The sequence below is a fragment of the Portunus trituberculatus genome, chromosome 46, assembly GCF_017591435.1.
Source record: "Portunus trituberculatus isolate SZX2019 chromosome 46, ASM1759143v1, whole genome shotgun sequence".
Taxonomy (NCBI): domain Eukaryota; kingdom Metazoa; phylum Arthropoda; class Malacostraca; order Decapoda; family Portunidae; genus Portunus; species Portunus trituberculatus.
In genome coordinates, this window is record NC_059300.1 from 33,079,459 (window position 1) to 33,101,711 (window position 22,253).

The following is a 22,253-nucleotide window of genomic DNA, read 5'->3' on the forward strand; positions in this document are numbered from 1 at the left end:
ATATCCATTCATTCATATATGTTTGGCGATGTCAAAGTCAAACACGTACCACACCTTACGTACTATCATTATGCTTTGTTCCTTGCCTTAATCGATAAGTCTTCCTGATCTATTAACAGTTGCAAAACATGGCTATAGTAGATTCTCAGCAGTTAGATCAGCTGATGATTCGAGGTCGAAGGAAAATGCTAAGCGCAGCGAGTGTGTCTAGTGATATCGGGATATACCGTACTAGTCTAGTAGTGGGAAATTTTCCCGAAAAAACAGGATTAAATCTAAACTGTGGTTCAGAAATTTCAGTAAGGGATCGGCCTACCATACGACACAACCTACCATACACATCATCCCGTCCTCATTACTGAGTATAAGCATACTTTACTGTATGGTCCTCAACGCAACACACTCTAGCATTGGCAGACTTGAGGGAACCCATAGCACATCACTCGGCCACAATAATTATCTGTGTAGAAGAACAGGTCGACTCGAGTGTTTAATGCATCTTATTTGATCCTATACGTGTACAGTACAGAAAACAAATCATGCTGCAGGAAACGTATTATATGTGCGGTGACAGCATAATGAGCACATTACTAGTAACATGTCATAAAATGGTGCCTGTGCGTATGCGATCACTCGACGCTCGTAAAGTAACATCTTGTGATACATTGTGACAATTATTTTGGCCGATCGCCCTCAGCTACTGAGGAACTGCAGCTGTATCCTTCATTTTGCCTTAAGTGTCATGGGATGAGATGCTCCATCTTATCATAGTGGGGCGCATGTCTTGTATGATGGTAGTGGAGAGCGTGTGTCTGCAATCTTAGGCGGTAATTCTACATATATAGATGTTGCATGTAGACTTCAGACTTTTACACTACAGGCTGACATGTCTCTTAGGTTCGAGGAGATGCTGTTAAATTTTTTTGTCTCTGTCCCGCTAAAATTGCCAACCTTCAGTGCTTATAAGGAGTTGGCAGTTTATTCTCGGCCTTTGCAGCTTTCTATGTAGCAGGATGCATTCTTAATTCCTCTCATCCTCGTAGCTTGATATATTTGGTACCCTCAAGTAATAACAGATTAGAAAGAATTAAACGTGTTTACCTGTCTATTTCCCTGTCTATCCATCTTCTCAACCATGGCGTGTGTGTGATTCACCACCACAGTCGTCTGCTGGTCACCCAGCCAGTCTTTCCCATTACGGAGCGAGCTCAGAGCTCATAGACCGATCTTCGGGTAGGACTGAGACCACAACACACTCCACACACCGGGAAAACGAGGCCACAACCCCTCGAGTTACATCCCGTACCTATTTACTGCTAGGTGAATAGGGGCCACACATTAAGAGGCTTGCCCATTTGCCTCGCAGCGCCGGGACTCGAACCCGGCCCTCTCAATTGTGAGTCGAGCGTGCTAACCACTACACTACGCGTGTGTGTGTGTGTGTGTGTGTGTGTGTGTGTGTGTATTTCACTATTTGATCTGCTGCAGTCTCTGACGAGACAGCCAGACGTTACCCTACGGAACGAGCTCAGAGCTCATTATTTCCGATCTGTTACTGGAAAACATAAGACACAATTCGCACATACACATACATAGCCTCTCCCAGTCTCCCTCATCACTTGACATCACCACATCATCATCTAACCTCTTCCTCACATCATCTGACATCATATCACCTCCTCTCAATCTCTCTCTCTCGTCACCTGGGGCATCACCATCGTTTCTCTCTCTCTCTCTCTCTCTCTCTCTCTCTCTCTCTCTCTTACATTACGTTTAAATAGTACATGGAGCTTTTGAACATGAAATTCACGGGTTCTGAATATCATGTCACAGCATTTGATGTGACTAGGAAACTATTTTCCACTGCAATATATTACCGAGGCAAAGTGTGACAAATGTGTTGGTGCTGCTGCTGATGGTGATGACTGGTCGTGGTCAGCCCTCTCCCTGTCAAGCGATGTTGTGCGTCAGTGAGCAGTGAGTACTGAGCAATGGGTAATGACAATTAGCTGATGGTGAAGAGAATACTGGCTGGAATGGTCAATCAGCGTGTGTGAGATACATAACAATTGTCTCATTTGTCTCATTTCCTCGCACTGCTGACCTTACTGGAGGTGAAAATGTGTTGCCAAGGTCTGTCGCTTGTGTTGTGGGATTTCCTCCATTTTACCTCCAATCTCCCTGGCGTGTAGTGATGGATCGTAGGCGAACAATTCTGTGTTAGGTTGGCGTCATGGTGATCTATTAATTTTAGGGGGAAAAGTTCTCTATGTAGACAGGGACGCTAGTGCATGGTGTAGTAACGACCCCTGAGTGAGTGCATGGTGTGGCTCACTGCTGTAGGGGCGTGCTTCGGGGAGAGTAGTAAGGGCTGAAATAGGGTTTGAGATTGATACTTACTAAGTTAAATATTTATAGAATGTGAAAAAATTTTCAGAGAAAAGTCAACCGTCTCTATCTTTGGATTTTTAGTTCCCCTTGGTCTTTTTGGTCTTTTAATATAAGAACATTTATTCACCCATATGTGAATTCGTAATTGACTTAAGAGCAAATTGATTTGCCCTTGTCATAACTTCTTTGGGGAAACTACTGTATATGGAAATAATATATTGTTTCTTTTGTTCACAGGTGTTGATAAGCTATGAAGTCCAGCAGTGTTGTCAGGTACCCAGTCCCAGGTGAGGCAATGGATTGGCTCTCATCTCATCATTTGTGTGTGTGTGTGTGTTGTGTGTGTGTGTGTGTGTGTGTGTGTGTGAGAGAGAGAGAGAGAGAGAGAGAGAGAGAGAGAGAGAGAGTTTAATTTGTCATAACTGCAGTTGAGTTAATTTTCTGGGGGACAATTTTTTTGCACATTTTTCTGTAACTTGACATAAGTGGTTACTAATAATTTGATAAAAGTTGCTATTATAATTCTTAAAAGATCAGATGAGGACATGCATGTTTCTGTGTTAGACTGATTATTGCTTTTACCATGATGTATTTTTAGATATGCCTTAGCTATATGATCATCTACTGTGCCTAGTCACCACCTCACTTGCTTCTCTCCTCTAGGTGTGACCTTACACCGGGTTGGATCAGGTTTAAGGTCACAAGGGGATGGGGAGGAGCAGGCATCACCAAACACACAAGCCTCCTCTGAGACCACAAAATCCCTCGTGCAAGCATCACCAAAACCCCTGAAAGGCTCGAGGGAGGCAAGGCGTGAGAAGGAAAAGATGAAAGAGGAGAAGGAAAAGGAAGAGGACAAGTGCACCAAGCTGGACCATCTTCCTTCCATGATCCAGGATGAAGGAGGCAGCATGAGAGCCAATAAACCAGTCCAGAACAACTTACCTGAGATCATTGAAATAGCCAGTAAGCTCACCAAAGTCTCCATCATGTCCTCCCCTGACTCCCAGCTGCTCAATGCTGCACCGAAGGATTTGGATGCAAAGAAGAAGATCCTGCTGATACCTAAGGCTACTTCTTCCCTAGGCAGCACCCGAACACCAGCAGCAGGAGCCAGGTCAAGAGGAAAGAGAGACCCCAGATTTGTTCCATTTGAGCCGTATAAGGGATGTGTCAAACCAATCCAGCTGAGGAAGAAGAAGAAGAAGAAGATAGGTTGTAAACGCAAGGGGAGTGAGAGGATGGAGGTGGAAGGAGAGGGAGAAAAGGGGCCAATGAAAGCTGGAGCAGGAAGTCAGGCTGTGATGAAAGATGCTGAGTTGAAGAATGCTGAAAAGGTGATTTGTTTTTTCGTTTTACCTGATATAATCTTATCTTTAATAATCTATCATATTATTTTTTATTAGTTCTCTTTCTTATAACACTGCTATGATTTGCCATCTATAATACATTTTTTGTCACCAAATACTGTATTTGTCATTGCAGCTGAGTATCTTGGTGAGGGATTTTGAGAAGGAGCGTGCATCATGGGAGGAGAGGCTCACCTCCCTCTCTGCTGACAGAAAGACCCTGGAGGAGCAGCTCACCTCTCTGAAGAAGGAGAGAGGGAATCTGGAGAGTCAGCTCAATGTGCAGTCACAGGTGAGAGGTGGAGGGAGACACAAGGCAGTGGTGGATGTTCTGCTGGGCTGTGTGTGTTTAGTGCTTCATTCCATTGGTTTAATTGGTGTCACATGACCCCATAATTGAGGTGATAGAATGGAAGGAGCATCCCCAACAATATATTGTTGTGAGTCTTTGCCCTTTAAAGTTTGACAGTTTCTATTTTACAATAACTGCAAGTAATAGGAATATATTTATATATTTCATATAAAAGAACCCCTGAGTAAGACCAAAATACATGTTGAAAATTAGAGAATCCTAATATTATTCTAAAACCTCAAAAATTTTAACACTAAAACACACACTTTAAAAATGTACACTTAAGTAGGTATAAAGTAATGAAAAACTATTAATTAACATTATGCATAGTACATAGTTTCTTGTGTGTGTGTGTATGAGAGAGAGAGAGAGAGAGAGAGAGAGAGAGAGAGAGAGAGAGAGAGTGATGAGCACTGCCTCCACAGGTCAATACTGAGCTGAAGAGGCTGCTGGTGGCATCAGTGGGGGAGGAGGTGCAGGGACGGGTACAGTGCCTGACAGAGGACAAGGCACGCATGGCCTCTATGATCCGCCACTACTCAGAGAAGGTGGACCGTGACTATGAGGAGAAGGAGCGCATTGGCATACAGTGTGATGTGTGGAGGTCAAAATTTCTGGCAAGCAGGTGTGTGTGTGTGTGTGTGTAGGGAGCAGGGATGTGTTGTTTATCTGTACATACAGTGCATGAATACCTCTTTTTCACCCATTTCCTGATATTTTTTACTTATTTTGTACTAGCTATATATTTTTCTCCTTTTTTCAAATTCAATTAACTTTCTGTGTTCCTTTCATTGTTTGTGGTGGTGTGTAGTGATGAGCAATGAGGGTGTGAGAGGAAGCTTAGTGGTAGATGTAGCCCACCTGATTCTGGTTTTTCCCTGTCTTCCCTCACTGATTAGGTGCAGGTGTGAGTTGCTTGGGAAGGCAGTGAGTGGCAGGCTGTGTTGTATTGTGTGTCTAATTCATATGCCACCCATTCCTTTCTTTCTGTTGTCTTTCTTCATTTATGTTGTTTGGTAATTTCTGCATAAGTATTTGGTTTTTATATTTATTTTTTATGAATGATATTTTTCCTTAGTTTCTTCCAATTTTACATATTTGTTGTTCTCTTGCCTCATTCACTTTTTTTGTGACACTTCTTTGTAATGTGCATTCATGATATGTGTGATTCATGATGTGGCTTGCCTGTATGTACTGTTTCCTCTGTGGACATGGCCAGGATGCATAATGTAGATAGATATACTGATGGATGTTTGGGATTTTATTGGTTACCAGTTTTCCTCCTCTATCATGGTACAATATTTCTACTCCTCCTTTACTTGTAGCTCCTCTCATTTTTTTTGTTATTTCCTCATGTGTCCACTTTGGTTTGCAGCATGATGGTGGACGAGCTGGTGGGGATGCGTGTGACTCTCTCCCGCAAGCTGGAGGAGGCGGAGGAGGCCCTGAAGGTGTTGCTGGCTGAACACGACCTAGCACGCCAGCACACCCTCAACATGTACAGGTCAGATTGCTGCTTAATGTCCTTGCTGGGAGTCACACTGCAGTGTCTAAATCTATGAAGATTCTGTAGTGGTAGTACTGTACACATCTAGTTGTAGAGTGTAGAACTCAAAGTCAGGCTTAAATCTAAAACAATCTTCTCCCTCATTCTTGCTTTCACTTGTGTCATCCATCTCACTAATGCAGTAATTAGTGAATACCACCATTGCTTCTTCCCTTTCATCAGCAAACTTTGGATGTTTTTAAATAGAGGAGGAGCATGACATCTGCATTGTTCAATTGAATTCTATTTTTGAATGGCAAATTAAGAAGCTTTTTCTCCTATTTTTGTCTTGGCTGGTCATTTAAATGTAAAAAAAAAAAAAAAAGTCCTCCATCTCCATAATTTATCTCCCTTCCTTTTTTCCTTGACCTTTAACTTGTACCTTCTGTCTCCATATCCTTTTCTATTCTTCTCACTTTTCCTGTCCTCTTCACTCCTCACCATTCATCCCTCTTCATCAACACTTATACCTACAGGATGAATAAACAGCTACGTGAGGCCTTTGACCCCATGGCAGCCCAGAGTGGTGGCCTGCCTCCTCTGCCCTCTGCTGACCTGGTCACCTTGGCAGTGGAGGGGGATGTGCTGGCTGAGACTGTGAGGGACCGCCTGCTTGGGGAATTAGGACGCTCAGTTGGGTGCAGCCTTCCCCTTGCTGGGCTGGAGACCTTCACCCCAGGCCAGAAGATTGCTACACAGGTGTGCCTCTAGTTAAGGTGCTGTGGATTTCTAAAAGTGTTTTGTTTATTTCTTTTCAATTTTTGTTGTCCCTTATGCATTTTGTACTTTTTGTGGTTTCTTATATTTACTTTTCAGTTATTCTCTCTCTCTCTCTCTCTCTCTCTCTCTCTCATTTTTTTTCTGTGTATGTATGTATCTGTCTGCCTCATGAGAAACTGTCATAATTAATTGTTGTCCCTTTTTTTTCTGTACAGTTGATGCATCAGCTAGAGGGTCTGCATGGCTCTGCTGGTGTTGGGACTGGTGGTGGTGGTGGCAGCAGTGGTGGGAGCGGGGGCGAGTGCAGCACTGTGTGTCCTGGCCGTTCTGCCCTCCTCCACCGCTACCACCCCAACACTCGCTATGAACACCTCACTGTTAATTGTTGTGCACACTGCAATGGGGAGATCAAAGTGGTATGAGTGTGTGTGTGTGTCAGTAGCAAGATATATCGTGAGGCAAAGATTTCATTGTGTTACTTAAAATCTTTCACATAATATTTGGATGAAAATGTTAGTAGTATTTGGATGGTGGTTATGCAATTCTTAGTCGTCTTGGTTTGAATCTTAATTGTTCACTTTACACTGGTACATTCCTGCTTACAATGATGTATAAGTGATCTTTTGGAATGGTTCTACTTAAAAATTGAAATATGTACTACTTATACAGTCAGGTGGTTTGATGTGTATAATTTATATGGATGAGATAAGAAGTACAGATTTTATATGAGGTGGCAATGTAGGGAATGAATAACCTTATTGCTCATCATCAGTCTCTATCTGCTCTTAGAATACTGACAGAGATGCAGAAGGATTAGCAGGGGAGAAAAAAGTCAGTTAAAATTAAAATTAAGTGAAGAAAGTGGTTAGGATGCAAGAATAGCACTATCTATTAGTTCCACAAACCAGATAACAGAGCCTTGGGGCTTTGGAGCGCTATTGAAAACCAGGTTGGTACAATACGCAGGGTTGTGTTGGCCGTTATTGTGAGTCTTTGTGATGATTGATTGGCTCTGGACCAGTGATCCTAGGTAGTGATCCTTTCATCTTTGTTGTATTGAGGTGGGAGATTGGTAGAATTAGTCAGTTTCCTTGATAATTGTGTTGATAAATAGACTGAGGGTTGTGATGATAAAGTTGATAATATTATATAGAAGTTATGATGTTGGCTGATTTTGGTAATGGATATGGGAGGACAAGAGAGAGAGAGAGAGAGAGAGAGAGAGAGAGAGAGAGAGAGAGAGAGAGAGAGAGAGAGAGAGAGAGAGAGAGAGAGAGAGAGAGAGAGAGAGAGAGAGAAAATGAGTGTGTGGATGCAGGTTAGGTACCATGGAACACTAAAAAAAGTTGGCAGTGTATCTCATTATTTTCTTGGGGAATTTTTAAATGTTCCTTGGTGATCCAAGAATGAATCAGTGTGGTCATCAGTGTTCAAGTTGTGAGTGAGTTGTGTTCTGCCTGACACATGTACATAATTGTCATAACATGATGGAAACTTAGGCAACTTCCAGATATCTGTGAAATTATTCAGAAGGGTGCATTTAGATCAAAGTGGCATGAGCTCTCTGCCCCGAGACTAACTCCTTCAGTGGTAAGGTATACAGGATCATTATTGTGTATATATATATATATATATATATATATATATATATATATATATATATATATATATATATATATATATATATATATATATATATATATATATATATATATATATATATATATATATATATATATATATATATATATATATATATATATATATATATATATATATATATATGTAGATATTTCCTTAGTTCAAAATGTTGGGATTAGTATTTATGTATGTATAATTATATTTTGATCCTTCTAATCTGTGGTATCCATTGTAGTATGTCAGTCTTATACCAGATAATATCACTTCCTTGGCCAACTCTACTTCCCCTCATGACAGGTCTCTGAAGAAGTACTGTAGGATGTTTTCAGCTCTCCTAGACCTATGACCTAATGCCAACACTGCCCAATTACCACTTCATTCCTGCACTTTTCAATCCATCATATTTAACAGGCACTCCTCATTAATTCCCTGTCTTTTTTTCACATAGGATACAGAATACAGATTTACTGCTAGTTGTGTGGTGAAGGCTTCCAGCAATGAGACAGAGTAGATGATATTCATAAATTCATGAATAATGCATTTTTAGGTGCATACTGACTTGGTAAAGTTAAAAAATGAAGTTGTATGGGCAGTGTTGTTATTAGAGGATGTGTTTAAGGAAAGTCTCATACTGGCCACCTAATGCTTGAAGACTTATGTGAGAGGTGGATGGAGAGTAAGAAGTTCATATACACTTGTGTAGTTGATACCTGCTCCCTTCTAGTAGTTATTGTTCACTCATGAACCACAATAGGAGATAATGCATAGCTACCTTTCATAACCTGCTTTACTTAACAAAACACAAAATATATCTTTTCTTGTACAACATGCAGACTACACAACTAACTCATGTGATAAACAGTACCTATGTGCTACTTCAGACAAGGAAGTGGTGACAGTGTTCCTGACTGACTGACATTTACTTGACCATGGAAGGGAATAGTGTAAAGTGCTGGCTTGTAATGTTCCAGCAATCATCACCGTTACTCAATAGCAGAACTATTTTTATCTAAGCAATATGAGGTTCATACTATTTGTATATAAAAAGATACTTATGCAAATTTTATATATCACCTATACAGTGTATGTACTACAGGGGTCCACGACTATGTCGAGCTCTGTTCCTGTGGCACCACAGAAAGTGATTTTCACCATAAGTTGGATAATCAGTCTCTCTCCCTCTCTTTTTCACTTTGCATTCATGCTCCTTCCATCCATATCCACTCTCATTCTATTTAGTAAAGCTCAGGATTGTTCTCCTACACACACACACACACACGGCCTGGTAGCTCAGTGGTTAGAGCGCTGGCTTCACAAGCCAGATGACCGGGGTTCGATTCCCCTGCCGGGTGGAGATATTTGGGTGTGTCTCCTTTCACGTGTAGCCCCTGTTCACCTAGCAGTGAGTAGGTATGGGATGTAAATCGAGGAGTTGTGACCTTGTTGTCCCGGTGTGTGGTGTGTGCCTGGTCTCAGACCTATCCCAAGATCGGAAATAATGAGCTCTGAGCTCGTTCCGTAGGGTAACGTCTGGCTGTCTCGTCATAGACTGCAGCAGATCAAACAGTGAATTACACAAACACACACACACACACACACACACACACGTTTTAGATGTGATGGTACTTATAGCCACAGTGCTGCATCACACCAGATGTGAGGACAAGCACACTTCAGTATGGCATACAATCAATGAAGTTGTTGGTTGAGGACGTTGTAACCGCGGACCCCCTGTATTACGTTAAATAAAATATTTTATTAATATTTGTGCTTTCATTATAAATTTAATAAATGAATAGTCAGACACCAAACATAAAGCTTTAGAGGGACACTGAGGACACCTAGAAGAGCACAGCTACAAAACATTCATTTGTATAGCACTGATGTACCCTTCCAAACACAACCATAGTCACACAGTATTTGTTGGCATGTTAGCCTGTGGATGAGAGAAGACTGATCCTTGTTGCATCACTGCATGATAAATCAGTTAAGCAATGCATCAAGTTATTAGCACATCAGTTAAAAGTGACAGTGCCACTCAAGGCAAGGTGTGGTGATGCCACACAAGGTGAGGTGTGGTGGTCTGGCTTAGAAAACAAAAATAAGTCTGGGTTTTCAATGCCACTGGAACTAAAATGAAGAAATAAGTTGGTTCTGGCAATATCTTAGTAAGTTTTTACCAAATAACATGAATTAAAACATAAATATACCTGACAATGATGTGTACTTACTACTAAAGATTTTCCCATCTTGATAAATGCTCCATATTAATCAAAATAGTTTATTGACAGTTGCACTGATACTTAATAACAATTTCACAAGATGAAATATACTATAACATTTACACTGATGATGAAACCAGAAAGAACAAGAAGAAGGAATTAAGAATACTGCAAATAAGAAATATGGAGAATATTAAAAATGGAGACGATGAGTGTCTCTGTCCTAATAGAAGGCACAGACATAACAAGACCTTAGTAACAAAACAGGTGACCTCAGAATGCAGTGGCTGCCAGACCTGAGACCCCATCTGCCCCTGGGAAGTGGTGGGGAGATGGGTGGCTCCCTCCTCACCTTAGCACCTCATGGGCTAGAGTTTTACCTCACTGAGACCACTGCACTGCATACAGGAACTTGCACAAACTTGTTAGCAGTCTCTTGGCAAAGGCTAAGAATGAATTTATGATCTACACATTTTAGGATTAAATAAATAATTTCAGACTGATAACAATATAAAGAAATCTTTTCATCATAAATTATGTACAACTGTATCAAAAAGATTGGTATAAGAAAATCAATGGATAAACAAAAGAATACTGTGGCTGGAAAATGTATCACAAAGTAATTTTCATCTTTTCAAAAGCAGCAAAAGGAGAAGTGAGAGAGAGAAAGTGAATGGGAAATGGAGATACTGACGACAGCCTTTCATTGCTTGAGTCCCAGTCCGCCACTACTCAAGCTGCCCCACACGGTCACGGGGAATGAGACGCAGCTCAGAGCCGTGCTTCAGGAACACATTCCCTACAACAGAGAAGAATGTCAATGGTGTGGCATGAAGTCAGGCAACATATCGTCTGTTTACAAGAGTTTAGTCTTTAGGGATTACTCTTCTCACAGCAAAGTAGCATAATGAAGTGGTTCCCAACTCTCATATCTCATTTTAGCAGTGATGGTGATGGTGGTGACACAATACCAAAGAAGTGGTATTGTAGTGAGTTATAAAATGCAATATTTCTTAGACAACAATTAAATTAAAACTGTGTGTGTGTGTGTGTGAAAGCATACCGGCAGTCTGGCTGGGGTTGATGCCAATGCCGTCATCGGTGATGATGGCAGAAGTTGCGGGAGGTACTTTGAATTCCTCAGCAGCAAACTTTAGCACAGCAGTGAAGGGCGTGTTCTCAGGCACGTTGAGTCTGCAACATGAGGAGAAGGAAAGGCTGTAACACTCATCACACACAACAAAGTAAGTAGTGAAGAGGGGAAAAGACTGCAGTGTTCAATATAACTTAATGAAAGAGATCTAACAGGTCCTGGTGGCCAACAAGTATCAGAAGACCAGCTGCCACTCTTTTTAGCATCACTGCTACTCCTTGAAGCCCAAGCTGGTCTGTGGTGCAACAAACTCTTCAGAAGCCAGTGCTGGCAATGCTAAACATCTCTGGCCCCAGACGCACATTCCCTTTCCTCTTCTGGTCACCCAAATGTAACTCCTCCACCATCCTTCCATTATTATTAGGAGAGGTGTGATGACACACTGGCATATGTCCCTTCAGCATACATATCCTAATGCTTATTTCTTAAAGTTCTCTCAAAAGGGTAGTTACTGAGGGTCTCCACATGCTTGTCTCTCATAATAAATTTCAGTCAAATATTCAAATACTAAGTCATCTTACACTATAATAAAACACACTTATTGTCTGTCTGTGTGTGGGTGTGTCTGTTTTTCATGGTAAAAACATTGAACGGATTGTAGTAAAGTCATCCTTGATCTGAGGAGTGACACTGGCCTTGATTACTTTCAACCCAAACCATTTCATTATTCATGCAAGTTTGTCCTTTTCTCCCCACAACACTCCTTACATATTGTATATACTTTGTGAATCATCAAAAAAATATCTGTTTGTGTTGTGAGATAAAGTTGCCTGATTTTTGCCCCATTACACCCTCTCTTTATTGTATGAAAAAAAATTACACCCTTAAACAATCCAGACATAAATGCCGGTAAAGAAATAAGAGTAAAGCTACCAAGGAAAAATCAAATCAATGTTACCAGTTATAGTAAATAGTACTGTTTAATACTTAGACCAAAGTAAACACTACCAAGTGAAAATAGTGATAAAAATAATTATAAAAAAAAATATATAAAGAAAAATAAATAAGGGAAGTCACATAATAAATAATTTCCTTCGCTTATAAACCCAACACCACACAAACATGAAAACATTTCCAATCCAATGTAAACTGAATAATTCTTTACAGAAAAGTTTTACCTGAATATTTTTCCATCACCTAAAATTACAGACTAAACAAAGTAATTTCATAAAAGTTCCTCTGATTTACCCACAATTACTATGTATCTATCTATCCAACAGATTGTTATCGCTTACAAATGGCAATGGCAGAGACAAGAAGTCATGACATTCTTCAGCAGAGAGAGAGAGAGAGAGAGAGAGAGAGAGAGAGAGAGAGAGAGAGAGAGAGAGAGAGAGAGAGAGAGAGAGAGAGAGAGAGAGAGAGAGAGAGAGATGGGGGAAACTGTCTTCATCCTAAGTTGCCTTATGCAACACACACTTTCTGTGTGGGCACCTGACGGCATGGGTTCCGAGGGTTCACCTTAACACAACACACACCTTCACTGAATGTTGTTCATCATGCTAGCTTCCTCATGGAGAATGGGCCTTTGTTTAAACAGGAATCTTGGGATAGCTTTCAGTTGAGATCAATGCTGATGCATTGGCACACAATGTTCACTAACACATGTGACACCACCAGCACAAAGTCCAGGGCTTACTGCGTTAATGCCTTTGCTCTGTGTCTGAGTCACTAGTGCCTGATGAGGCCGACATGCAGGTGGCCCTGGCTTGCCTCACCACCTCTCCCCACACTGCTCCACCTTTCTCCATACTCCAGCCTTCCACAGCCTCTTGAACCTGGCCAGCCATGCTCTGGTGGCTGGCAACAACACTGTACATCTTGACCAAGTCATCCCAGCTGAGCACTGAGGAGCTGCAGGACTGCCAGTGACATCCTTTATCATCATAATTTGGCTGCAGTTTAAGAGTCTCTCTGTGGAGGGATTCTAGGAGTGCCATGATCAGCTGTGGGTGTCTTGCCAAGGCCTTGGACAGCAACTGAGTAGAGAGGGAACAGAGAAACTTCAAGACATGCCTGTGTAGGCTATGTTGTGGAGAGGCCACCACCTCCTCTATCCATCTGGCCACTGCCGACCCCACCTCCACAATAGCTTCCTCTTCCTCCAGTAAGGCTACCTCCAGGTAGGTTTGCAGTGAGGCAGGGGAATATACAACCTCAGACAGGCAGTCCCCCACCTGCCCTGACTCACTATTGCTTGCTACCTCTAGCATGAGTCTTGCATTCAGTCTTTCAGTGATATCTTTGTACTGTGTTCCTGCCAGTATCTTAAAGAGGATTGAGGCATGCTCCTGCTGCTGCTGAACTGTTGATTCTACACGGGAGACATCTTCTGCACCAAGGATATCCTGACATAGCTGTTTCACATACTCTCTCACACCTTCTTCCAGCAGCTGGTTCTGTAGCAAACGTTGCAGCAACAGGTGGCGAGCCTTTGCCAGGTCCCGGACACTCCCTATCTGCTGGTTGCTTCTGGCCAGTTTGTTGATGGCTGTTTGCAAAGTACCCCCTTGTTTGAAGCGAGCAACAGCCTTTTCACAGTGCAGCCCCCAACCCACAGCACGATCCACTGCCTCTCTGCTCCACTTGGCACTGCTTGATGCTCCAGGCAACACTATGTACAGAAAGTACATTATGTTATTCATTACTTTCTGCCAGGGTTCATAAGTATAACCTGTGGTGCCTCCAGAGATATGCTTCTCTTCCCAAGCACAATTCATGGCGATGCTGATGAAGCAGATATGTACTGTACCTTCAGACTAGAAATACTGGAAGTTTTCAGTATCCTAAAATCAATCTTATCAAAGAACACTAGAGATCAGCTGATTAATCTCTCATTGTGCACTTTATCACTATGGCCAAAGCGGTGTTCCTATCAAGAGGAAAACTCTTCCTTGCCTAAGCTGTACACAGTCCCAAGGCATAAATGAATAATTTCAGCACAGCCTCCCTCAGGTTGAGTGATGGTCATCACCTTGTTGGGATTAATCTGACAACACTCTTCAATTTCCAGGCAAGACACTTGGCTCTTCTTTAAGATCAGTCAGGCCTCATCTGCTGGAAGAGGGAGGGAGGCTTTCTTTAGTGATTGCTCTTAAACTGGGTGCTTCATTAACCTTCAGTCTTGCTACACATGACACCCCATACAGATGGCTCCCTACTTGATGAAGCAGCCTTCCTATCTTTACTTTTACCCTTAGCACCATATCAACTTAAGGGATTTTAACGGGTAAATATCACTGGCCACAAGTCATGATGCACATTAAGCCACACCTTTCTCAACTAAACCTCATCCTTACTTCCTTCACACCCACTCCCTATCACCTCAACTCTCTTTTTCTCATCCATTAAGGACCATAATACAATGTAACACACACACACACACTGTTGTCTCAGGCAAATTCACTTCAAGGGACAGGAGTAGAATTGTCCCTAGAAAATACATAATACATTATGAGAGCAAGATGGCAAGGTGTCATGAGGTTCAAGCCTTACTGCTAGAAAAGGTGACAAAGACAGATAAAGGCAAACTGAGCACTCTTAGTGAATAATCTATTATTCACTAAAGTTATCAATACACAGTGGTGACCTTCAAGTCACTTTTATATAGTACTGTAATGGTACAGTCTATGCACATGTCTACTGTCGGACAACTTGAGGCTGTTTGATTTCTCAAATAAGGATTGAACGTCTTCATATCTTTTACATTTGGGGTACAATATGTTCTTATTAAACTTATTTTTGGTATATAAAATGTCACTAACTTGATGAACATGGGACTTTCAAGCTTCCTCTCAATTTTTGAACTGCAGGTGGTAGCCAATAATCTGTTCCCTATAAGTTAGTTATAGATATATACCATTCTTCAACCTTTTGAAGCAATTTAATGAAAGTCACTACCTCCACAACCATTAGGCTAATGCCATGCTCTAAGGTACCCTGAAAAATTCATATGAAGGCACGACAAACTGAACACGTCACCCAGAGACTTATGGCAAGGCAAACACTCACACTTTGTAGGGCAGCTTGGGGTCTGAGGTGAGGGTGATCTTGAATGTCACTTTGGATCTGCAAGAGGAAAAATAATATCATGGTAATAAAAGCTCTTGCTGCTCTCAAAGATGATGAAAACAGGAATGTGCATGAATAGTGAGAGCAGACATGAAGATTTGAACAAATAAATCTACCTATACACCAGGTTTGCTATCACACACAGACAAAGCACCACATAATCATACACACACCATTAGCCCTGATGGTCACTGGTGGGGAAGGGATAGTCTTGTGCACCATCATACAACATCCCAGAAGGTTCAACATAGCACAGCTCTGGCCACATACAACCAAGGGTGGAAATGAATAAAAGTCTACAAACTATATCAGCAAGGCCATAAACACATCAGATTCAATGACAGCTGGAGTTCACAGAGGTGCCATTACAAAACCAAACTCTCCTATGACTAGCTACTGTATATGTAAGAGTAGCACGAGCATTGTGAATGCAGTTTCATGGTTCCCTTCACAGTTCACAAAATATATGTATACCATAATCATCAGTCTGAAATTTATAATCTTTCTTTTCAAATATATAACATAACATAACATAACATAAATAATAGGATAACAAAGGGCCACCAGGGCCCATCTAGGTTATCCTGTATCAGTCGCACAGCGACCTCGTCATCAGTACTTAAAGATACACTTACAAGTACACAATACATTATATACTAATTCTAAATATTTGGCCCATTAACAGGGCTAAGTCCTGCAGCGAATTCCTCTACAATCTGTAATCCCCATACATGGGGATCATGTCTTGTTTAACTATAGTAAATTTCTTATAAAACTATCATGCAGCGCTATACATAATTATAAATCTAATAAATTTAAGTGCTTATCTAATCTGTTTTTAAACATTGTCAAACTAGTGCTATTTACAACCGTCTCTGGCAATGCATTCCAGAAGTCTACCACCCTATGACTAAAGAAATATTTTCTTATATCTAACCTGCAGCCTTGCTTTCTAATCTTCCTGCCATGATTTCTAGTCCTACTTCCTCCTCTAAGGTAAAGAAAGATCTCACATCTATGTAGTTTGTATCTGAGAACATTTTAAATAACTCTATCATATCCCTCTTATACATCTCCTCTCAAATGAAAACATGTTTAATTCCTTTAATCTATCTCTATACTCCAGGCGCTTTAATGCTGGTATCATCCTAGTTGCTCTTCTCTGAACTGCTTCTAACATGTTGATATCCTGCCTATAGTGGGGTGACCAGGCCTGTATGCAATACTCTAAATGGGGCCTAACATAGGAATTATATAAGCTACGCACCACTTCCTTACTTTTATAACTAACATTTCTATTTATAAAACCCAGGATCCTATTTGCCCTATTTCTTGCTTCTAAACATTGCTTTGAAAATATTTGATTAAAGTATCTCAAACACCATGGACATTGCATCTCTCACACACTATGTAAGGTACAACAAAGGTAGCTAGCTATATAGGATCTGTCTCTTGTTAGGGAAATGAATTGTTATATGTTAGTTTTCCTTTCTTTTCCTCAGGTATACCATGGAGCTAGGTTGAAGTCAGCTCACCTGGTTGGCTATCTTTTATTGCTATAGTTCGGCAAACGTAAAGTAGCTGAGATTCCCTATAAATATCATCGCCAGAAATAGGAAGTGTCTGGAAATTCGTAGGTGTAGATTATTTCCATCTCCTCCGAAAATCCACCTTGACTCGTCTCCCTCAAACCAGTTCTAGTCGTAAAATCGTAAAATCCTGACCGAGCTAAATGGAAACCTGAACCAGCTGTCAAAGGCAGGGCGGAGCTGACCACACCTGTTATCTATCAAACTCATCCATCCCAGCAGTTATGACGCACCAGCCAGAGTAAGGACAGTGTACTGCGTAGTGTGAGTACCTCTGTGAGCGATGGGGAGGCCGAAAAAAGTAAAAGAAAGGTGAAAATATGAAGAGTACTCACGTCATGATGTCAGAAGCAGTGGTGTTTACCTCCTACACGTGGCCGCCAACGCTCGCCACTAGAGGGCGGCGCAGCCAGACACTCACCGCCACCCTCAAAGCTGCAATTTTTGTTATGTATCAGTATCTTAGTATTGAATAACCCTTTCTGCAGCAATATTTGGAGACTAGAGTAATATATATATATATATATATATATATATATATATATATATATATATATATATATATATATATATATATATATTTTTTTCTCTTCTCCCGACACCGTGTCACTGCCACCTGAGGGCCACACTTTTTTTTTTTTTTTTACTTTTGAGGTGTCATGTTATTTTAATGATACCTCACTGTCAAATAGCATTCCCCGCAGTAGAATTGTGTGGAAGGTAGTGCCCTTCCATACTTATAACACTGAAGTAATGATCAAATTATGACGCCAACCTTTGGTATTTCCTGACAGTCACTCCCTGTATTTTGTCTTCCCAAAGAAATATAACGGTGGTTTAACATTCTTTTGTTAATCTTACCTTATATACATTGGCACATATATAATATGTTTTCCCGGGGTTTGTGTACATAGAAAAAAAAAAAAAAAAAACATGTAAAATGACAAAATAAGCTCATTGGGAATCACCCAGACACGCTTCCGGCTCTCTTGACAGGTATTCCTGACCCTATCCCAAACTCACCCCTTCCACGACCGAAATGTGAAGGTAGTCTACTGACCGACTGTCCACACTCTACCACGACTTTTCACGGCAAGTGGAAATGAAAATAACTGAGTGCTACGTTAATGAGCCTAATATGATGATGCAAGCGTCGCTCAACTCTTCCAGGATGCATATGCGTGGTGCGTAAAAACACAACACTCTCTAGAAACACCACTACACGCCAAAATCACACCCAAACCATCTAAAACACTTAAAACTAACATAAAGCACGCTCAAAAAACATGCAACACCTCAAAATGCAGCAAGACACACCTAAAACTCACTAGAAAAACCTAACCTGAACCAAAATCACCCCCACACACCCAAAACCACTTACAACACTCAATACCACACTCAGAAAGCCATGCAACACTTGAAAATGCCCCCAAACACAACTAAAACTCACTAGAAACATTCAATATATACCCAAATCACCAAAACACATCCAAAAGACTACTAAAACACACCCACACAGCTTAAAACACTCAAAATTAACCCAAAAACACACTTAAAACACCAAACAATCCCTCAAAATGCTCCCAAAACACACTTCAAAGATGCAAATACTGAAAAAAAAAACATTTCAATCAACATACTCAAGATACGCAAAATATACCTAAAAGGTCTAAAACACACTGAAAACACACAAACTCCCTGCAACACTACTGAACACACCTGAAACACCCCAAATATATTCCCAAACCAACAGTATGCATTACAAAGGACTTTAAGATTAAAAGGGACACTTACCTAAATGTTACACCTTGGTTCCTTCTCAAATTCCACCTTTATTTCTCATTTCTTCTTCATCCTCCTCCATTGTTTCCCCTTCTTCTTTCTTCTATTGCTTCCATCTAAACGCCTGAGCCTAGAAACACATCAAAACACTAGATGCTAGACAAAATATTGACGAAATAAAGGGTGACTTAAATATTGTGGCTTGGCTGCTCCTCCTTTTCCTCCTCCCTTTCTCATTCCTTCCTCTTTATCCTCCTTTATTTCTCCTTTCTTCCTCTTTCTGCTACCAATATCTACACACCGGAACCTAGAAACACACGAAAAAACGTTGAAATCACTAGATGTTAGACAAAATATTGACGAACTGGGGTGTTGGAAAAGAGGCGCCAGCCCGGGGCTATGATGAGTCACCAGCTGGGTTGTGGTCATCACAGAGAACGGGAACGGGGGTGACTCGGCTAAATTACGTAAATAATTTGATTTAAAAAATGACTTTTAGAAAAAACGAAGCCACGGCCGAATGCATGACATTTTATGACGTGATAAATATTTAAACTAATTTTAAAAATATAAAAATATCTCCAGCTCAACTAGTTTAAAAATATATCTAAATTAACAAACAACATGCAACACCTCAAAATGCAGCAAGACACACCTAAAACTCACTAGAAAAACCTAACCTGAACCAAAATCACCCCCACACACCCAAAACCACTTACAACACTCAATACCACACTCAGAAAGCCATGCAACACTTGAAAATGCCCCCAAACACAACTAAAACTCACTAGAAACATTCAATATATACCCAAATCACCAAAACACATCCAAAAGACTACTAAAACACACCCACACAGCTTAAAACACTCAAAATTAACCCAAAACACACTTAAAACACCAAACAATCCTCAAAATGCTCCCAAAACACACTTCAAAGATGCAAATACTGAAACACATTTCAATCCACATACTCAAGATACGCAAAATATACCTAAAAGGCCTAAAACACACTGAAAACACACAAACTCCCTGCAACACTACTGAACACACTTGAAACACCCCAAATATATCCCAAAACCAACAGTATGCATTATAAAGAACGTTAAGATTAAAAGGACACTTACCTAAATATTACACCTTGGCTCCTTCTCTATTCCACCTTTATTTCTCATTTCTTCTTCATCCTCCTCCATTGTTTCTCCTTCTTCTTCCTTCTATTGCTTCCATCTACACGCCTGAGCCTAGAAACACATCAAAACACTAGATGTTAGACAAAATATTGAGGAAATGGAGGGTGACTTAAGTATTGTGGCTTGGCTGCTCCTCCTTCCTCCTCCCTTTCTCCTTCCTTCCTCCTTATCCTCCTTTATTTCTCCTTTCTTCCTCCTTCTGCTACCAATATCTACACACCTGAACCTAGAAACACACGAAAACACGTAGAAATCACTAGATATTAGGCAAAATATTGACGAACTGGGGTGTTGGAAAAGAGGCGCCAGCCTGGGGCTATGATGAGTCACCACCTGGGCTGTGGTCATCAGAGAACGGGAACGGGGTGACTCGGCTAAATTACGTAAATAATTTGATTTAAAAATGACTTTTAGAAAAACGAAGCCACGGCCGAATGCATGACATTTTATGACGTGATAAATATTTAAACTAATTTTCAAAATATCAAAATATCTCCAGCTCAACTAGTTTTAAAAAAATGTCTAAATTAATTACGCTAAAAGTATAAAACATTTTCAACAATAACTTTCCTAAAACGTCCTGGAAAGTCAAGCCATTTTCACTTGGCGAGTATTTTACCACATTTCACGGAGTCTGAGCTATCTTTTAAGGCATTCTACAGCGAGTTAGACCGAGAAGCAGAAACGTGAGCAAATAAAATAAAGAAAAATAAGACTTTTGTTCAACAGCACCAAACACCATTTCAAAGTCCACATATTTCACTCAATAGATTGATTTCACACTTAAAAGAGCATAGACGATTCTTTGATACCATAAAGGCCCACTTATAGCTTCAAATAAAAAAGCTCAAAATGGGAAATTGAAATTTTTGCCCGTTAAAAAGCCTTTAACATACGCCTTAAAAAACACTAAACGCTACATAGTTACTCAATACAGGCGCGGTAAACACTTCAAACACAACGAAACATTTATAGAAACCATAAAAACATACCATGGAAGCGTAATATTACCCTTAGGATATATTTGAAAAAAAAGTATTTGACACCCGCAGGCTGCCCGGGGGAGGGTGATGGCTGGGGTCCTCGGGGGGGAGGCGGCCCGGAGGCAACACCGGGAACAACGGTAGCGGATCTTCATATGTTATTTTTATTATCTCACCAAGCCAAATTTAAGCTATACAGGGAACTTTTGACCATGAGATATGAAATAGTAGACTGGTGGCTGTATTCAGACACATGTTTGGCTTACTGTAAGTGAAAGAAACAAATATCAGCTGTTAATACTGACGCCTTGCTCTTTTTAATGATCGTTATACGTATCACCTTTTTATATTTGCTTACTGTTTTCACTCTCATATGTAAAGGAAACCTAAAAATAAGTGAATGGCCTTATAAATACCTTTGATTGATAAAAATAGGCAGTGTAGAGGGCTGGGGCGGAGGCTTGCACTGCTTGGTGCTGGTGCTTAATTGGTGCTGCTTGAAAACTGTCGGCAATATAGCAAACACTTCACTTGTGTGTGTGTGTGTGTGTGTGTGTGTGTTTACGAGTGTTTTCGGTATATAAGAGTGTTTTTTGAGAGTCTATGGCTGTGTGTGGGTGTGTATGGGTCAGTACTGCTCACCGCCACCAACACTGTTACCACCACCGCCACCACAAGACTACTGCCGTTTTAACCAGTAGCAGAAGATATATCTGTGAAAGCACTACATTCGTATGATAATATGAATGTCTATGATAACTATCTATTACTAAATCTATCATTAATGAGATACTATACTTGTAAAAATATCACATAATGATTTACTGGTTATTGTGATATCTTTCTCTTCGTTATCGTGTCCAGCTTTGGTTATTTGTCAAAAAAGTATACTTATTTCAAATTGTATCTAGTTGTACAGCAAGTGTTGGCAGCTACCGCGGAACAAAAAACGAGGTGCTTAAAAGGCAGACTATTTAATTTCTCTCATTCTCTATTTCTATCGATAGACTGATGATTTACCTGACTGAGACCAATTTAATCAGAGAGTTGTGATTTATGTGTATATATTCATTTTGCACTGTAAATATTTCAACAATATCATGTATGTAAATAAAACTATGAAAGTGTGTATGATTTCAATCTTACGTGATGTGATGTGAATGTCTTCCTCTTCATGTATATGTGCAATACGTAGTGATGCTACGTAGCCACCCTGAGTGCTTGTGAGTTATCCTTCCCTCCCCTATCCCCTGACAAAGGACAA

General features: G+C 40.5%; 3 protein-coding genes across 7 annotated transcripts; 1 reads left to right on the forward strand and 2 right to left on the reverse strand.

Moving 5' to 3' along the window:
• Positions 1 to 1,848: 1,848 nt before the first annotated feature.
• Positions 1,849 to 7,624, forward strand: LOC123519869 (golgin-45-like). 4 transcript variants are annotated; one of them, XM_045281468.1, is made up of 8 exons: positions 1,851 to 1,977; positions 2,629 to 2,678; positions 3,055 to 3,728; positions 3,877 to 4,032; positions 4,518 to 4,717; positions 5,468 to 5,596; positions 6,115 to 6,337; positions 6,574 to 7,624. In XM_045281468.1, the coding sequence occupies exons 2-8, from the start codon at positions 2,642 to 2,644 to the stop codon at positions 6,778 to 6,780; spliced, it is 1,626 nt and encodes a 541-aa protein (XP_045137403.1). In that variant the 5' UTR covers positions 1,851 to 1,977; positions 2,629 to 2,641; the 3' UTR covers positions 6,781 to 7,624. The 4 variants fall into 4 exon arrangements, with proteins under 4 accessions (XP_045137406.1, XP_045137403.1, XP_045137405.1 ...); XM_045281470.1 differs by having other exon boundaries at positions 1,922 to 1,995; XM_045281469.1 differs by lacking the exon at positions 1,851 to 1,977 and adding an exon at positions 2,008 to 2,133.
• Positions 7,625 to 10,266: 2,642 nt separating this feature from the next.
• Positions 10,267 to 21,538, reverse strand: LOC123519871 (ubiquitin-fold modifier 1). Of its 2 annotated transcripts, XM_045281474.1 has the most exons (6): positions 21,406 to 21,538; positions 18,829 to 18,946; positions 17,370 to 17,469; positions 15,386 to 15,442; positions 11,285 to 11,415; positions 10,267 to 11,020 (listed from the first exon to the last, which is right to left on the reverse strand). In XM_045281474.1, exons 3-6 carry the CDS (start codon positions 17,372 to 17,374, stop codon positions 10,950 to 10,952), a joined length of 264 nt encoding a protein of 87 aa, XP_045137409.1. In that variant the 5' UTR covers positions 17,375 to 17,469; positions 18,829 to 18,946; positions 21,406 to 21,538; the 3' UTR covers positions 10,267 to 10,949. The 2 variants fall into 2 exon arrangements, with proteins under 2 accessions (XP_045137409.1, XP_045137410.1); XM_045281475.1 differs by lacking the exon at positions 18,829 to 18,946.
• On the reverse strand, positions 12,269 to 14,342 carry LOC123519870. The gene has a single exon (XM_045281473.1). It carries the CDS (start codon positions 14,092 to 14,094, stop codon positions 13,018 to 13,020), a length of 1,077 nt encoding a protein of 358 aa, XP_045137408.1. The 5' UTR covers positions 14,095 to 14,342; the 3' UTR covers positions 12,269 to 13,017.
• Positions 21,539 to 22,253: the final 715 nt, after the last annotated feature.